Raw genomic sequence first — 19,264 nt, forward strand, 5'->3', positions numbered from 1 at the left:
GTCTGTGAAAACAGGGTTCAACTCTGGGCTGCTCCCTGTTCCCTTCTCTACTTCTGTGCCGGTCCCAAGCCCGGTTGCTTTGAGAGGGTTGCGTCAGGAAGGGCATCCAGCGTAAAACATTGCCAAGTTTACCATGCGACTCGTTCGCTGTGGCGACCCCTGATGGGAAAAGCCGAAAGGACAACAACAACAGAAAAACTTTAATTATGTTTAATTATCTAGAAGTTGAACATGTATTTGTAAGGGTTTTGTGGCTTTTGTTTGGTTTGTGGTCATGTTCTGAGTTGCCCTCAGTCACAGAAATCTATTCAGGAAGAGCATAAACATTTACTCCAAGTCCAACAACTTTACGAGTGTGCAGTGGTTCTGCCACTGGGATTTGAAATAGCTGTAGGAGAGGAAGGAGAAAGTCATAGAAGAATATCCTGGTTCTAAAACACCTCTAGCACTAACAGATTGGCTGGGGAGAAGAGGCAGCAGAGGTGAGATAACCTGATGACTGATAGTAGGGAACTAGATGTGGGGAAAAAGTGAGACACATGGATATAATGTTAATATTAAAGCAGTAAGGCTGAACTCATCATCATTCAGATCCCCCTCTTCTGCAGTGATGACTGAAGGTAAATATGGAAACTGTGAACAATGTGGTCAAAGTCAAGAAAATTTGTAAAGTCTTCTTTTTTTTTGTTTAGACCCATCCTGCACTGCCTTGTTTTTGCTGGAACTCAGGGAAATCCAGCTGAAAAAGCTAGAAACTCAGTAAGCATCGAGCACCTTTTCTTTCCAAATCTTTTGGAGGAGAAACCGTCAGAGGCAACTTAGTTTGGAAAAGAAGACAGCCTGGAAGGAGGGAAAGGTCTCCAGTTTGTGCAGAAAATCCCACTTGGTGGGCCAATTTTTTTTTTTGTTTATTTGGGGAAAATGTTTTGGAGCTTTGGAGGGGAAGATAAAAAACTTTGAAGTGTCCAAAGTGGCAAACATGGCTCGGGAGAAAAACCTAACCTTTATCAGTGACAAGCACATGTAGGAGTTAAAACAGCAGCTAACTGGATGCCCCACTTGGTGCCTAACTCCCACACACCACAGCACAGGACTGATTAGACGGAGTGCATGAAGCCATGAGCCTCCATCAATGCACAATTAAAATTCTGCAACTTTTATTTTACCTTGAAACATTGCGTTTCAATCCTAAATCCTAGTGGCCTTTTAATTATGATTTTGTCATTTTTATCCATATATGTAAAAAACTGTGTCATTTTCTAGGACATATTTTGTGCTGAGCAGCAGGAGTTTATCAAAAATTAACCTCTGGGTTTTACACGTCGTCGTCCCCCCCCCCCCCCCCCACCCCCGATGCCCATGATCCCTTTGTTCACACTCTCTCCGTGTAGCTTACAATCCCTTACAACCCCAACCTAACTTTTGCGGTTCAGCAAAAATGGCGCGCAATATCGGAGCCATTAAGCTGTACAGTTTTGAGCCAGATGCCAGATAAGACAAGGAAAACAAAGGCCTACATGGATCTAATTGTCAACAAGTGGATCAATCAAAATAGAGTGGAGCAGGGAGCTTGTGCCCCTCTCACAAATAAGCCTTTTTTTAAATGTTCTTTTTTCATCTACTCAGAAATGTAATTTTAACCTTAAAATTCTTTATAGATGTCGTCTATCATGAGAAAAATGCCACAAGAACATGTCAAAAACACCAAAAACGCAATTTTGATTGGAGTGAGTCTTCAAATAAGATGTGTTCGTGCCTTTGGAAAGCTTTAAGTCTCACATTAACTGGAGTTTCTGCTTTCTGAAATACTTGTCTAAGCAATTAAAACTGATGATCTAAAATTGAATTAAATCTGACTAAAAATAAGCTGAGAAAAAAAAAACATTTCCGCTAAAGCTCCAATGGATACCGTGTGATTTCTTGCAGGATGTGCTGAAATAAATTGGCTTTTTTATGTGACAGTAATGACCTGGCGTCCCTTGGCGCTGACCACAGTGCTGAAACCACAAACCCTACACGGCTGTATTCATCACACAGTCTGTGTGTGTGTGTGTGTGTGATGATAAACAGGCAGTTCGCATGGGGGGGGGGGGGGGGGGGGCACAGCTCTGAACTATTTTGGTCTTCCATTTATTGACAGCTGGGTGCCAGTTGCTTCAACAGTTCCAGCCTGGCATTATAAATTCTGATGAAAATCTCACTTTATTGGCGTAAAACCCAAACAGAACTAATGAAACAGATGTGGACGGATAAAGTGCGAAAGCGAGGATCATCCATCACGAAGCAGCATGATCTTCCCAATCCATCAGTGTACGGTTAAAATTAATGTCTCAAAATAAAGCTGCGCGCTCAGATGATGCGGAGACGCTCAAATCTCCGATGCGCGCAGAAAAATACAGAATTTCTGTGTGAGTTAGTCAGAAAACCACTTCATCCCCCCACCCCCCTCCGATCGCGCTGTGGTTCAGTCCAGCAATGCTGTATCCTTCCTCAGCGCGAGGTGCGTCTCTGCTGTCGGGCGCACGCGGGCGGCTCAGCCACTCCGCTGAAGGAGCAGCAAAAAAGTGAATTTCCATGAAGACATCAGACACAGCAGAGGACTGCGTTTTGCATAACCACTACTGGGGTGAGTTTTGATCCACGCAGCCTTCTTATGTGATAGAAACGAATCCTAATAAAGCACGTGAGGCTGAAAAGTGAGGAGGCTTTTCTCAGATGCTCATTGTCCATTTGCAGTTAGAAATAGTCACAGCAAAGGGTGCATTTTGAAAGGATAAATTTGTGATTTGAAATAAAAATTCACAGGAATCCAACGAATCTGTTTAACCCAATGAGCAATTTCTGAAGGAGATGCACCCCAAAAGAAGTGAATTTGACAAGAAAAGCTTTCATCATTCTTTTTTAAGTTTTTTTTTATTGTTCTATAAAAGTCTAGATCTGCATGATCTCTCCGCCTCAGCTAATGTCAGCCTTTCAGAAAACTCCTTGGAAAAATAGTGGAACAGCTGAACACACAAGACTTTCTTCACAGAGACGTTTGCACTGACACAAGCCATTCACATGGCTGCAATTTTACAGCGAAATGGCTTTGACATTTGGAAACAAATAGAGATGTCAAAAATCTGCAGTTTTTGTGACTTCTGATAAAAGAGGCATCAACAAAGAGAATCAGAAACAGAAAGGTTGCTTTGAACAAACAGGAAAACACAACCGTGTGAGTTTGTTGACTCTTTTAACAATGTGTTTTTGAAGGATCTGGTGCTATGCAGGAGTTGGGGCGGGGGATTAAATGCATGATGGATTTGCAGAATTTTAACTAGCAATGAAATACAGCATCTTCCTCCCACAGCTCTGTCAGGATTGGGAAAATTCTTCACCGTTACACCAATTTGCATGCCCATATACCCAGCTAAAATGTAAAAGAAGATACCTTCTGATGGTTAATGAGATGTTAATCACCATCCATAGCTGCTAATTGAAATCCACATGAGCATTTCAGCTATACCCAGAGAGGCAGCTGCTTCTGGAACATATCAAGCGGTGTTTTCACTTAATGCTTTTGTTGCCAAAAGCTGTTAATCCTGGTATTTCTTCCTCCCCTCAGCGTTTGCTCCTTTCCCTCCTCTCCCATATGCATTTACAGGTTTTGCATGTGTTTTTTTTTTTTTTTTTTAGCAGCAGGATCTTGTCGGAGTGAGTGGCAGCTGCCGGTCGAAGCACCTGACCTGCGATGACAGCAGAATTATTGCAGGATTGCGTCTCTGAACGCCGCTCGCTTTATTGCCTCTTCCTTTCATCACAGTTGTCCAATTCCGAAGCTTGTTATTAGGCTTCGCTGATGAAAGCAGGCAGAAGGAAAGTGCAGAGTTTATTGGTGAGGGCTGCAGCCAATGATTACAGGCCAGGAAGGGGGTGGGGGGGGTGGAGGGGGGTGTTCAGAGATGGTGTCACATGCCGTTTACTTCCAATGCTGATGGAGAAATGGTTTCCCCCTCAAGTACCGGTACCTGCTAGGATGTATTAAAGCTGTGACCGAAAGCCTGCAAATCCACCTGATGGAGCCATGAGAGAGCATGATTTTGATAAACAGTCTTACTTGATGATCTGTTGGACAAAAGTTGCTTTGAACTTTGATTAGCGTTTGTTGTTTAATCCTGAAGTGATGCTGTGAGAGGTAAAATGGTCACAAGTGTGAATGCAGGTGATTAGATGTCAACTTGTGCATTTATTTGCACAATTAATTTTAATCTGCTTTGAGAGCAATGGAGTACTTCATAAATGTCAAATCAGAAGATCTTGAAAATGAATTATTTAATATTTAAGACACATATCGACCTCAAACATTGAGGTCAAGCTAACAACTTGAGCTCTGTTATTCTGAGAAAGGATGGCTTGAAGCATTAATACACTAAAGCAGGTAAAGTTAATGCATGTTTTATTATCCAATATTCAAAAGAGATCACGTGCGATAAATAAATCAGGCTCATCTGTTTTAGGAAATCAAATCCATGCAATAATTGATGTTCGCTAGTATTGGCTCTTATCGCAGCAATGAGAAAAACTGATGGATTTTTAATATTAATCAAGAACCTGTGCAGCTGAAGATTGGCCTTTTATGCATTTCATGTGCACATACATAGATGAATCTGTTTATAAAAGTTACATGCTGTAGAGATCAATACAAGGAGCTGTCAGACAGTAGGCGTGCTTGGAGATGCAGTGTTTCTGCAGTGGGGAACAATGTGCAGCGCAAGACTTAGCAGCTTGTTGGGTCTCTCCTGTGAATGTTTTGATACGGCTGGCAGGTCACATCTCTCCCCTGCCTGGCTCCCAATGTAGGCAGAACTGGGTTAAAATAGATCACCTCTCAGACACTTTTTAGGCACCCAAAAAAAAAAAAAAACTGCCGCTTTCCTCTGCAGAAATCTCAGCCGCGCATCCTGACGAATCTGACATCCTGAAATAAATTGTTCATTTTGTATCACAAATTTGCGACTTTGATACTAAGGAATCAAAAGCTGTAGGATGATGAAACTGAATATTAATGGTCTTTTTCTGCTGCCGAGTACTTTGGAGCCTTTTTAACGGCTGATGAAATTGCACTTGAAAGTTGAAGGCAGGTTGCTTGACGGCTGAAATGAGAAACTGAAGTGCTTTTTACTTTTGTGAGCAAATCACTGAACCACCTCTCTTGTCAGTGACACAATGAGCAGTATAGTCAATTTGAACCTATGTGTAAAAATAAGCTGTGGACCTCACAATTCCAAGAGTGTTGCAACGTTAGCCTTTAGCCCACATTGTTGTTGCTTGCATGAGAACAATTGTGTCTGATGCTACCTCTTTCTGCCTTTCAGCAGAATGCAGCAGCTGTCTGCAGAGACCGTCTCTGAACGTTCTGGCCCCTTGGCTGTGAGGTCGTGAGCGCTCACAATGACAAGCACCAACGCCAGCGCACTCACAGCTAACCTCTCTGGGGCCGTGGACGGCCATGATTCCGGGGGGAACATCTACAGACCCTTCTCCGTCTTTAGCGTGCTCACTCTCACTTTACTAGCCATGCTGGTACTGGCCACCTTTGTTTGGAACTTGCTGGTGCTGGTGACTATCCTCAGGGTGAGGACGTTTCACCGAGTCCCTCACAACCTGGTGGCCTCCATGGCCATCTCGGACGTGATGGTGGCTGCGCTGGTCATGCCGCTCAGTCTGGTCCACGAGCTGAACGGCAGGTTGTGGAAACTGGGTCGTGTGCTGTGTCAGGTGTGGATCTCATTTGACGTTCTCTGCTGCACAGCCAGTATCTGGAACGTGACAGCCATTGCGTTGGACCGGTACTGGTCCATCACCAGGCATCTGGAGTACACGCTCAAGACTCGCAAAAAGATCTCCAATGTGATGATCGCGCTCACTTGGCTTCTGTCATCCATCATCTCCCTGTCTCCTCTTTTTGGCTGGGGAGAGACATACTCAGAGGGAATGAAGTGCCAAGTGAGCCAAGAGCCCTCCTACACCATCTTCTCCACCTTTGGAGCGTTTTACCTTCCACTCTGTGTGGTGCTGTTTGTTTACTGGAAGATCTACAAAGCAGCCAAGTTTCGGATCGGTTCCCGAAAGACGAATACCATCACTCCAATGGCAGAGGTGAACATTCATCTTTCTCTTTATACTCCTGATTTTGACAAATAAAAACACGATCATCAGTCTTTTCCTGTGATAAATGATCACACCGTCTAAGAACTAATGCCTCTCCTCTTCAAACAGGGATTTGCTGTGCTGCTGTTTGCCACTGTCCTTGATAAGACGTTCATTAGTAATCAGAGAAAGATACAAGTATGTGTTTCGTTAGCATACGGAAAAATAATTGGAGCCATCATCCTCATCACCATCAGCTCGTTGATGTGCGTAGGCCGAAGGTAGAAGGCTGTAAATATCATCTCCGGCATCGTTAATGGGCCACTGCACCCTCCAGGCTTTGCCGTTTATCTAATCAGCGCGCATAAAGGTCTGTGTGTGAGCCATACTGCATTACCCAACATTCTGTCAGTCAAGTTTCCCCTATGAAAACTAAGTTGGCCCTCAATTAGCCCCCCCCCCCCCCCCCAACAGATAACGTATAGTAATTCCAGTTTGTTTTTAAATGGTATACCACCAACAAACGTTGTTTTCGAAAGATATGAATCATTCGATGGCTGCTATGACCTTGATATACAGACCCTTTTCAAAAAAATTTGGATATCATGGAAAAGTGTACTAATTTCCATAATTTCATTTAAAATAATTCAACTTTAATGGAATATAGATTCAGGGCCCACTTTTTAATTCATTTCAACTATTTAGTTGTTCATTTTTACATAAATTTGTGTTTCAGCTCGTAAAACTCACAAAAACAGGATTTCAGAACATTAGAATACAGTGGAGAAATCACCATTTACTCCTCAGTTTTTGCAGAAAGAAAAAAAAACAAAGATTATGATCCAATCAAAATAAAGAACTTTCAAAATGATATGTCATCTTCAATACTTGGTTGGGAATAATTTTTGCCTTAATAACTGCCTCGATTGGTGCTTGCTATCAGCTCTACTTTGTTCTTGTGCTCCTTATTTTCCTCTTCATAACATCCCATACATTTTCAATGAGGTGTAGGTTCGGCAAGTTTGTTGTCATGAGTGACTGTGGAGATTTCACAGCTTGGTTTCTGCTTTTCACTAGTCTTCCTCCAAACCGTTGGCCCTTAATTCCCAAATGAAAAGTACACTTTCCTTTCATCAGAAAAAAAAAGTACCTCGGACCATTGGCCAAAGCAGTCCTTCTTCTCATTGGCCCAGTTGAGATGTTTCCTCAGTTGGTTCAGGCTCAGAAGTGGTTTGACCCAAGAAACCCTACCGTTTCTGTGAATGTGGTGGTTTTTTAAACTTTTCCTCCAACTCATCCCACTCTTTCTGGATGTCTGCAGGTTCTTGAATGTTGTCTTTTGATGATCCACTGAAGCCCACTGTCATCCCTTTTCCTGCTACATCTTCTCCTGACACATTTCTCTTTTCGTGGTTCTGCTTGGACACAGCGCTCTGTGAACAGCCAGCCTCCTTAGCTATAGGAACTTTTGTGGCTTACTATAGAGGGGATCTGTGATGATCTTCTGGCTAGTTGTCAAGTCTGAAGTCTTCCCTATATTGAACCATACTGAACCCATTCAATGACATCTGGGGAACCTGTTAAGGTGCTTTGAGTTTAGTTGATGATTATTTGGTTAAAATATTCAGGCTCCGCAAAAATTGAGCAGATTTCTCCACAGTATTCAAATTCTATAAAATTCTGTTTTTGTGGGTTTTATGAGCTAAAATTTATGTAAAAAAATAAACTTGAAATTAAGTCACAGTCCATTTTATAAAAGTTTCACTTTTATTCAATGGAATTATGGGAATGAATTGACCTTTCCGTGATATTCAAATTTTGTGGAAAGCAAGATTGACTCTTATTTTTCTTGTATGATCATTTCTTTTTGCAGTGTAGACCTGGCATTAATTTTGCTAAAGGAATGAGGTTACAATCAAGGAGAACTTCTTAGAAAATAAAATCAGTTTTGAGTCAAGTTGCAGCATCAATTATTTAGGCAATGTCTTCTTTTCAAAGAGTTGATTTTCCACAGCAAACTGTTGGATTGTTTTAGTCTCTCTGCAACGTTTACTTTCATCATTTCTTTCAGAGTAAATTAATTTTAGCAAAGACTGTAGCAGAGCAAGGATATGTGCAGTAGTGTCAAAGAAAATAAACCTCCTGCCCCCATCCATCCAAACTCCCACACAGACTTTAAGACAGACAGACATTACTGCAGAAATAGTTTATTAATAAGTGTGTTGCATGCATTCATGACCTAGTTGCACAAAGAACCCTCTTGCAGAGGCAATAAAACTGTTTCCTAAAACAATTCAAGTTTATTCAAATATGCACGCAGGGAACAAAAACCTCCACTCGGTTCATAATAAATAGGATTTATTCTGTTCTTTTTATTCATATGAAAACTTCTTGTAGCATTTACTAAATTTTATCTGCTGTTTGATAAATGACTGAGAAGTGGAGACTCTTGTTGTCCTAACTCTTGCTTTCATAAAGCTTTAGGAGCACCTTCAAACGTGTCTTCCATCAGTTTGAGGTCCTCACTGATTGCCTGGCAACCTCTTGGCGATGACCTGAGTCCCATTGCTCCCAGGCCCTGTTTGGTGGTGAAATGTACCATTTGTGGCACAAAATTTAACAATCCTCCTTTTCATGCTTCGGTGTGTGCTCTGATTCATCTTCCAAGGAAAGCGTGTCAGGCTGTTGACTTGGTATTTATTTTAGACAGAGGCAAGCTAGTTGTTTCCCAATGTTCACTTTCAGTAATTTCATGCTACACCAAGCTTATCACCTCCTGGATAAAACTCCATACTTAACCCTCTGAGTTCTTTTTTTCCCCTATAATTGGTTTGCCAGGAGTTCTTGTTCAATTTCTTGTTTGTAACCTTCATTGCAGCGTGCAATTAAGCTGCATGCATGTTCTATTTGCATGTTTTTTAATGTCAAATAAAGGTGCAACTATTAATTTTTCCTGCAAACACTTGTTAACAGAACGTTTGATTCCAGTGAAAGGAAAGGAAATTTATATATATTTAATATAAAAGCCTAATCTACACACTCCCCTTCAGTGATTTTGTGAAATCTCGTTTGATTTTTCATTTTCATTCCCGCTCTTATAAATATTGATGATTTCCTCAGCATGCAAAGCTGCAATGTATGTGCAATAGATTCTAAATCATTGCCCTTCACTGACGTTTGATTAGTTCTGACAACACTTGAACTCAATTGAAGCAAAATGAGTTAGAACTGAAAAACACATAAATGTGTCACACTATATGAACTCAAGCTTTGCAATGCTGTACAAATGAAGCAAAAAGAAAATGTACATCAACGTTCTTCTGGTAATTGCAGATGCTGATCGAACACTTCAAATAGACAGAAAAACATGTTGTCTGGAGGAGTCATAATCACATTTGCACATTCCTGCTAGTTGGTAGTTTTGAAAAAGAAGCTCATTGGGATTTCTTGTAAGTGTGAAATAATAGTGTTAACTATTTTTGACACTAAACCATGGCTAAATAGTTCAAGAAAGTAAACCAAGCCAAGTTTATTCTGCCACTTTCTCAAAGTCTGACAAGTAAATTCACGCTTGGAGCAATAACGGTCACTTAAAAGTGCAACACAGACATGAGTACACAACACTTCTGTCATGTTATGTTGGTTTTTATCACATGCACCCATACAGGGGTTGACCCGTACACGGGCCCGGGTGGTCTGGACCCACGGAGGGTCGTGGACAGGATCAGTCTCATCACCCTTGAGTCCACTTTAAGGGAAGTCATGAAAATGGAATGTTCCATTTTCGTGTGTGTGATAAATGTGTCTTGAAGTATTTATAAGGATAATGGAAGTTACAAACACTGATGATGTACAGGTGATGCTGTTGTATGGTGCCCTAACGCCACAATCCACCATATTTTTTCTGAATATAAGTTGCTCCTAAGTATGAGTAGCAGTGGCCAATAAGTGCATTATAAAGAAGAAAAGGTCATATATAAGTCGCACTATAGATTAATTTGCACTTTTGGGAGAAGAAAGATTCTTCTGAACCAAATCATGCTGCTTTCACACCGATTGTGAATCAGGCAAAAATATTTGTGTCTGCTGCCTCTCTTTCAATGCACGTCAAATTTGCTGCTCGTCAAAGGTTTTCAGCCTCGGTTCTACATGGAAGCATCTCAACTATGTATCTCATTTACAATGCATGGAAGACATGGATAAAACATGGATGAAATCGAAAGATCAAGATCATTTATTTTGAAGAGTTCTACAAAAGCATCGGTAATCACGTCTCCATGTCTGGGATCATGAGATCATTCAGAGACTCTCTCAGTGCAGGGAGGTTCACCATCTACTGCAGGAGCTGCATCTGAACGATGGCAGCTTTCAGCGGTACTTTTGTCTTACTTTTGTCTTACTTTTGTCTTACTTTTGTCTGACTTACTGTGCCACATTTATTATTTTATTTTTTTGCACAAGGAGGGAAAAAATAAAAACAAGAATAATAAATTCACAATCCAAATACGAAAAATATAAAGTTCTGGAGGAAAATGATCAGATTCTCCTCTGTTTGTTTTGGATTTGACCCGCTGATCAGACTAAGTGGCGCTTCTTCTGTGTGCTGTTAGTGGCAAATACTGATATAATCACCTGTAGTGCCCTCTAGTAACTGTTAGTTAGAGGGGAAAATAACAAATGCATAAACCTATTTATAAAAAAAAAAAAATCACATTTAAGCTGCACCCCTGGCATAAACAATGCAAAACACCACAACTTCTACTCCAAAAAATACGTCAGTCATTAGTAAGGTGAATGCATTGGCTCCTAACTGACACCGCTCAAAGGCTGCATACACGGAGTGTGCACAGGATATTAACGTATCTATAGGACGTTAACACAAACTACATGTATAATTTCCTAAATTCTAACAGTCAGTCTGCACACAAGGAGTGCAGACTTATCACTTGTGCAGCACTAACAGCTTCCTTGCGCCGTGTGCAGGCGCTGTGTCCTCTACAGGCTCACCAAAAAGCAATGTGGAAATATACAGTGCAAGTATCGTGCTGACCTTCTATGAGCTACAAGGCACTTCCTCTATTTTAAAGAGACATTTGCTTTTTGTGTAAGTAAATGTCAATACGAAACTGGTCTAGATCAAAAACAACCTCCTTGATGTTGTGCTTCTGCACTTCAGTTATAAACATGAAGGCAGAGTAAAGTAGGCAAACCAGAAACAGAAAGTAGATTAAATTCTATTTTTTGGAACAAAGAGGTTTGGTCAAACGGAATAAGCATTTACTTTCCATCTTTTCAACACTTTCTCTTTTTCAGGAACGATCATTGTCAACTTGTTGCCATAAATGTATTTTGTTTCAGAGCCTAAGGCAAACACTAAAGTTTTGCACATCAAGGAAAGTTGTCAAAACTGCTTTAAAAGCTTTTTGTTCATTTCACGCCATTTTGGTTTTACGCCGACGCTGACACTAATGCCAACCTGACAGCCTCGATTCAAAGTAGTTACACCTTTTTTATCTTGAAGGTTATTGATTCCGTTTCCAGTCCTGTCCTTTCTAGTTAACAAAGTATTATTCTTCACGTGTACTATCACTCATTGAATTTTTCATCTACCCCTACTTCTGAATGAAATGAGTGCCTTTGGCCCTTGTAGAGAAGAAAGGAGATTAGAAAGCTTAAAACTTTAAACTCGAATTTCTATCTTGTCTTTAAAGTAATAGCAGGCTGTTTTAAATATTTTATTAAACCTATGTGCCAATATGCTTGCATTTCATAGTTATTGTAAGCTTGTTTTTCATCCTCCTGCTTCTCCCTCATCTAAAACAAGCTGACAGATAACGTCCCGCCCTCGGTTTTTCAAGATCTCTTTGTCTACGTTGTCAGTACATGACATGTTGCATTACTTTTCTGTGTTACGGAATGTCTATTTATGCTCAAAGTCCCACTCCAATCATCTTTTGATCTATTTCAAAAGCATTCCCAGTGGTCTTTTAATTATGATTTTCCTGTTTTTAGCCAAAAACAAATTTTTTTAGTTTTTGCAGAGTGGCAGTAGTTCTGATTTGTGGGCGGGACCATTGGTGCAGAGCAACCCCGACCCCCTTTCCTGTTGCTTACACGCTCTCCCACTAGCTTACAGCCCCAACCTAGTATTACAGGTCCAACAAAAATGGTTATTCAGCTCTACAGTTTGCCACCTCTGAATAGGAAAAAGAACACATACATGGATTTAGTTTTCTGTCTATAACGGGCTGCATGGTGGCGCAGTGGATAGCGCTCTTGCCTCTTAGCAAGAAGGCCTGAAACACCAATATGGGACCTTTCAGTGGAAAAAAAATGCTTCAGGTTAATTGGTTAATCCTTAGGTGTGAATGTGAGCGTGCATGGGTGCGTAATTTGTGGCCCAGCGACAGACTGGCAACCTGCCTTTTCCCACAAGTGGCCGGGATAGGCTCCGGCAGCCTGTGACTCCAAAAGGGACAAAACAGTTTCAAAGAGGAATGAATATTTGTCTATAAAGATGGATGAATAAGAATGAAGCTTGTGGCCAACCCAGTGTATTTTATACGTCACAGATACGCTTTTTTTTCAACAGCCATTTTTTTGTCTGCTCCTGATTTGCAAGAGACTTTAATGAAGAAATACTTAGAAATGCAATTTTAAGCTTCATTTTCCAAATACAGGTCCTATGTCATCAGAAAAATGCCACAAGAGCATGATAAAAACACAAAAAATCAGATTTTCTTAGGAGTGGGGCTTAAAGTGGAAACTGTCAAATTTATGCAGTGGTTGTAGGTTATTCCCTAGTAGTCTTTGTGTTGTGATTTTAACTTTTTTTTAAATAATGTTCATGTGTGTTGTCCCAGCCTGATATTAAAAGTGAAACACATTCATGTCATATTTTCAATATTTTTTAAACTTTTTTGGCTTATCATGTCACCTCAGCAGACTCTTTTAATATGGGGCTCAGGGGTTTCTTTATTGGACAGCTATCATCTTGATAAAAAACTCTGACCCCCATAGCAGGACTATAAATAAATATTAAATGCTGTATACTTATATAACGCTTTACTACCTACTTAGAAGGCCCAAAGCACTTTACAGTCACAGTCCCATTCATCTATTCACACACTGATGGCAGCGCCAACATTACTCAAGTTTACTACAATTTCAAGCAGCTGTTAAAAACAGAATAAGGTTCTTTACTCATTTTTCCTTCAGTGGTTGGTAGAGAGCAACTCCACCCCCCTTCTCCTCCATGTTTGGGTCAGGGAGCTTGTGGCCGTGAGTCACAAACAAGCTCCAGTTTCAAAAATATTAGAATAAGAGCTTAATTTTTTAATATATGTCCTCCATCATCATCAAAAACAAAATTTTCATTAAAGCCAATTTGTTGCTGCTTTTTCTGAGAAAAGTTATATTATCTTTAACTCTTTTACAAACCTAGAGTTTAAGTTTTACCAATACTTACTTCTTTTTGAAGTTTTAGAGTGATACAAATCCCAACTTCCATTAAACTTTTCGGCACAGAAGTCTTACTTTTGGACAATCTCCTGCACACTTTGCTTTAAATGGATGAACTGCCTCCGTTTAAACTACCCATTGAACTTTAATTCCCATTCTTAACACCAGCAGGCTTTCATGTTTGTCTTTGTTGTGACTGGATTTTCTTCATCAGTTACTGACCTAAATTAATTCAATGATTGATTCCACAAGAGTGATCAAGGCCCCCCTAGTTTGGCAGAAGGTTTTTAAACAAAAGAAAGAAAAAGATCTGAATTGGAACGCTTTACCAGCAGATAGAGGAGCAGAAAGCTTGACGTTGTGCTTGGCAACAACTAACTTTCCAACTGAAGGAGGTCTCCAGAAGAGAGTTTCTCTCTGCTGGATGCTCGGTAAGTCACTGAAATGGCACAGAACAGGATGCTGCATAGAGCAGATTAAGACATTGCTCCAGCTCTGTGTACTTTGTGTTGTGCGTTCAAAAGAACTGAATGAATAATCTTCAGCTTGTTGATCCAACTGTGGATTCACAGCAGCACACAATTCATCTTTTGTTGAGCAACCATAAAACGCTCGCTGCAGTAATTGCCTCTCTGCGGCCCATGAAGTGTAAGATATTGCTGCTGTGTTCCAAAGCTTACCAGGTTTGTCTTCACTGATGAATGAAGTAATAGACTAACTCAATTATTCTGTGATCGACCAGGTAAAAGACGAAGCGCAGCAGCCTCAGATGGTGTTCACTGCACGACACGCTACTGTGACCTTCCAGACGGACGGGGACACGTGGCGTGAGCAGAAAGAGAAAAAGGCGGCGCTCATGGTCGGCATTTTGATCGGCGTCTTCGTACTTTGTTGGATCCCTTTCTTCATCACCGAGCTGATCGTGCCGCTGTGCTCCTGTGACATCCCACCGATTTGGAAGAGCATCTTCCTGTGGCTGGGTTACTCCAACTCCTTCTTCAACCCACTCATATACACAGCCTTTAATAAAAACTACAACAATGCCTTGAGGAACCTTTTTTCCCGGCAGCGGTGAGGAGCAAGTCCACACGCTTGGATCACACCAGCTTCATTTCTCAACCATGTCTTCAGGAGAAAAGATTTCCCTGTTATGTTTATGGTTTCCTTTCAAAAGAAACCTCCCAGCTGGGCTGAGATGGAGGTCTAAGCAAGAAGAAGAGGAATAAATCTATCATTTTCAGGCAGCTCCTGTCAGCCTATGAAACATCTTAATGACATTCAAGACTGCTGGGAGTACTTTTAAAAAATATATGTCAAAAACAAATGGATTTATTCTCAGAAATTTATAAAGGAATAAATAAAAAGAGCGGTGTAGATACACATTTTCAGCTTGAACAGTAAAAAAAAGAAAAAGTTTGTTTCCTAGAAAAAAAACAGACTACAGCTGTAATCTCACCAAGGAAGCCATAATTTGTTCAGAGACCACCACTTTTACCTGTACTCATAAACTGTTGTCACTTTAAATCTACTCAAACAACTCTGTAGATAAAGACAAATGCTGTTCCGTGATGCTGAGTAAATATATGTATCCATGTACGTGTCCATGCACACACCCGCAAATCTGGAAAAAAGACACTCATTTTCTTCCATCTGTGAATGAATTGCTTTGTGGGAAATAGGAAGAACTATCAGAGGATACAATCATATGTTCAAGCTTCTTAAAAAAAATAATGTCACCCGCTGGAGCCAGCGCCAGATTTTGTGATTTCAAGAAATTATCTGCACAACAAACAAATGTGCTTCCACTCCCAGCAGTGTAATACAATTCTGACCGTTTCTTTTCCCACATGCTCCTTACAAGAAACGACAAAGAAAACAGACTACACTGTTTACCCTCACATTGGCGGCAGAACAAACAAATGTTGAGTTTCTGCAAAGGAATAAAAGATCAGACAGATGGAAAAATCTATAAGGTTTGGGATGAACATGTCTTCCCATTGTATCGACAATGTAAAGTGCTAAAATCATGCATGTTTATTTAAAAAAAAAAGAGAGAGAGAGAGAAGAAACTGTAAATTGAAAAGTGGATTTGGGAAAAGGAGAAGCTAAGCTGAACATATTCTTACAAAGATTATCACAGAAGTTAAAAAAAAAAGTTATACGTTATGTGGGGATTCTCAGTTATCCTGGTACTGCTAACACAGGATTCTAGTTCTTCAGGACACTTGGACTGTAAAGGTTCATCTGAAGACGATCCATTTAACCCTTGTGCTATACTATGGGGTCAAGATGACCATTGAAGTGTTATGCCCACCATGACAAAGGTGGATAAAGGTGGAGAGGATTTCATGTAATCCATGGAAACCAGTGAAGATCACAAATCATTGAAGAAAAAAGTTCAGCACACTGTCTTGTGGTATCTAGATGACCCCACTCCCAGTGTTAAAGTGCCTAGGATAGCACAAGGGTTAACATCATTGTGTGTGTCTGAAAAGCTCAGAAGGATCTTTTATTCTGTTAAATACAAAACTGGTCCACCACAAAAACAAAAAACAGTTTTTAGGAATTGAATCAGCAACCACAAACTATTATGCTAATTTAATCATTGCTAAAATGAATCATTGAACCCCTAACATTTAGCTCATTTTGTTCACTATAGACAAACTGGGAGGCATTTCTTTTTCTTTTTTTTTTCTACTATTTCCAGCGCTTGTCCACCAGCTATAGGTGGAAGAGTCTTGGTTTAATATCACAATGCGGGACAACTCTCATGAATCTTCCTCCAGGCCTTTTCTTTCGCAGGTCTATCCCGATACAGTGGAGTGAGAAAGTTTTGGCACCCCTTATAATTTTCAAGATTGTTCTTCATAAATCATTGGTTGTTTGGATCATCAATTTCAGTTAAATATATAATTTAGCAGATGAACACAGTGATATTTGAGAATGAAATGAAGTTTATTGGATTTAAAGAAACTGTGCAATAATTACTTAAACAAAAATAGGCAGGTTCGTAAATGTGGCCACCCCAACAGAAACATGCCATCAATATTTAGTAGATCCTCCTTCTGCAGAAATGACAGCCTCCAATCGCTTCCTATAGCTTCCAATAAGGGCCTGGATTCTGGTTGAAGGTATTTTGGAACATTCCTCTTTGCAAAACATCTCCAGTTCAGTCAGATTTTATGGCTTCCGAGCATGGACAGCCCACTTTTAATCACACCACAGATTTTCAATATTCAGGTCTGGGGACTGAGATGGCCATTCCAGAACATTGTACTTGTTCCTCTGCATGAATGCCTTTGTAGAATTAGAGCAGTATTTAGGGTCATTGTCTTGTTGAAGTATCCAGCCCCGGCGCAACTTCAACTTTGTCACTGATTCTTGAACATTGTTTGTAAGTATCTGCTGATACTGACTGGAATCCACTTTGACAAGATTTCCAGTTCCTGCACTGGCCACACAGCCCCAAAGCATGATGGAACCGCTACCAAATTTGACTGTGGGTTGTAAGTGTTTGTCTTGGAATGCTGTGTTCTTTGTTCGCCAAGCATACCGCCCCTTGTTATGTCCAGATAACTCCATTTTAGTTTCATCAGTCCACAGCACCTTATTCCAAAATGAAGCTGGCTTATCCAAATGTGCTTTAGCATACCTCTGTTTGTGGCATGTGCGCAGAAAAGGCTTCTTCCGCATTACTCTTCCATACAGCATCTCCTTGTGCGCTGAATGGTTGAACGATGCACAATGACACCATCTGCAGCCAGATCACGTTGTAGGTCTTTGGAGCTGCTCTGTGGGTTGAGTTTGATTGTTCTCACCATCCTTCGCCTCTGCCTATCTGAGATTTTTCTGGGCCGTCCACTCCGGGCCTTTGCTTGAACTGTGCCTGTGGTCTTCCATTTTCTCACTATATTCCTCACAGTAGAAAGTGACAGCTGAACTCTCTTAGCAAGCTTTTTGTATCCCTTACCTAAACTATGATGTTGAACAATCTTTGTTTTCAGGTCATCTGGCAGCTGTTTTTAGGTTCCAATGTTGACATTCTTCAGAGAAGATGCAAAGAGGAGAAAAACTTTCTCTTGGCCACCTTAAATACCTCTTCTCATGATTGGATTCACATGTGTATGTAGGTCAAGGGTCAATGAGCTTATAATACAAATTTTGTGTTCCAATAATTATTACTAAAGGTCGTCAAATCAATAAAACAACAGGGGTGGCCACATTTACGCACCTGCCTATTTTTGTTTAAGTAATTATTGCACAGTTTCTTTAAATCCAATAAACTTCATTTTATTTCTCACATATCACTATGTTCAACGGCTATATGACATATTTAACTGAAATTGATGATCCAAACAACCAATGATTTATGAAGAAAAATCTTGAAAATTATCAGGGGTGCCCAAACTTTCTCATACCACTGTATATGAAAGACTTGGTGTCGTATAATTCCAGGCACAAACAGCAATTATTAATTTCTCATCCATGATAAATTTTCAAATGGTTGGTAATTCCGTGAATGAAAAAGGACATTGTCCATCATTACTAAATCAGAGTCCCTGATTTCAATGGCCATGCATTTTGTACGTAGAGCCCAAAAACGGGCGTAGAAAGTTCTGTATCTACGTGGGAACATGAATGTTTTGGACATGGAAGCCTCAAACGCACATCTATGCCCGTTTATATAGAGTCTTCATTGGAAGTCGCCACCTGAATGTCAACTGCAGAGGTGTCAACATAGCTTTAAAAGTGGAAAAAGCTACTCAAATGAGCAGCAAAAACTATTTTTGAAATCTACCTTTAAAGTCCATTTGCCTTAAAGAACATAAAACCTGTGTTAAAACGTTAAATGTCTGACTAAAGATGTTTTAACACCTTTCTATTTTTCTTAAGAAAATAAATTATCTCATGCAGAAGCTGCCACTTTGACCAAATCTGGTCTCCACCCACAAATCTGTGAGTTTTTCAGTTAAATAATACTCTGTAACACTGATTTAGAAATGAAAAAGCTGGATTTGTCTGCAAACTGTTGCATTACGTGTCGTCACACTGCACCAGAGATCAATTCTGATGGTGGAAGATTAAACACGTTTTTGGAGAAACTCTGTGGCTGTTTTGTGAAAATGTGTCCCTTTATTTATGGATTTTGAGTTCTTTATTAAAAATGAAGAAAATTGTTGTTGTTTTTTAAATAAAATCCTTGGGTTCTTAAAATAAAATAGCTGCTAAAGCAGAAAGTTGTGATAACAACAAAAACAGAACTATCAAAAGGTAATCTGAACTAAAAAAAAAAATCTTAACTGAACAACCTTACCTCCCTTTAATAATCGTTTCAAATACTGTAAATTACAAAACTGTACATAGAAGGAATGAAACATTTATTCTCTTCTCATTCTAACAGCTAACTGAAGCTCAATTAGGCAAACGGTGTCTCTTTCTCCTAATGTTGCTAAGCTTTAATTGTTCTCTTGCTTAGTACTCATTTCCAATTTGACTTTGTTTACAATTTTTTGTTGACAGATAAGAAAAATTTTCTGTTGTTTGTTTTATTTATTCATTTCATATTTGGTTGCTTCCTTAGTTATATTTTTGTTTTGAATTCAAGGAATGAGCCTATTAGTTCCCCTTTAGAATAACTATGACTTTAAGAAGATTTCAGAAATGTTGACATTCC

General features: G+C 39.9%; 1 protein-coding gene across 2 annotated transcripts; it reads left to right on the top strand.

Annotated features, from left to right (window-relative positions):
- The first annotated feature begins 2,473 nt into the window (after positions 1–2,473).
- htr5a (5-hydroxytryptamine receptor 5A) lies at positions 2,474–15,118 on the top strand. 2 transcript variants are annotated; one of them, XM_023950345.1, is made up of 3 exons: positions 2,474–2,626; positions 5,355–6,138; positions 14,333–15,118. In XM_023950345.1, the coding sequence occupies exons 2-3, from the start codon at positions 5,431–5,433 to the stop codon at positions 14,663–14,665; spliced, it is 1,041 nt and encodes a 346-aa protein (XP_023806113.1). In that variant the 5' UTR covers positions 2,474–2,626; positions 5,355–5,430; the 3' UTR covers positions 14,666–15,118. The 2 variants fall into 2 exon arrangements, with proteins under 2 accessions (XP_023806113.1, XP_023806114.1); XM_023950346.1 differs by having other exon boundaries at positions 5,358–6,138.
- Positions 15,119–19,264: the final 4,146 nt, after the last annotated feature.

The sequence above is a fragment of the Oryzias latipes genome, chromosome 20, assembly GCF_002234675.1.
Source record: "Oryzias latipes chromosome 20, ASM223467v1".
Lineage (NCBI taxonomy): Eukaryota > Metazoa > Chordata > Actinopteri > Beloniformes > Adrianichthyidae > Oryzias > Oryzias latipes.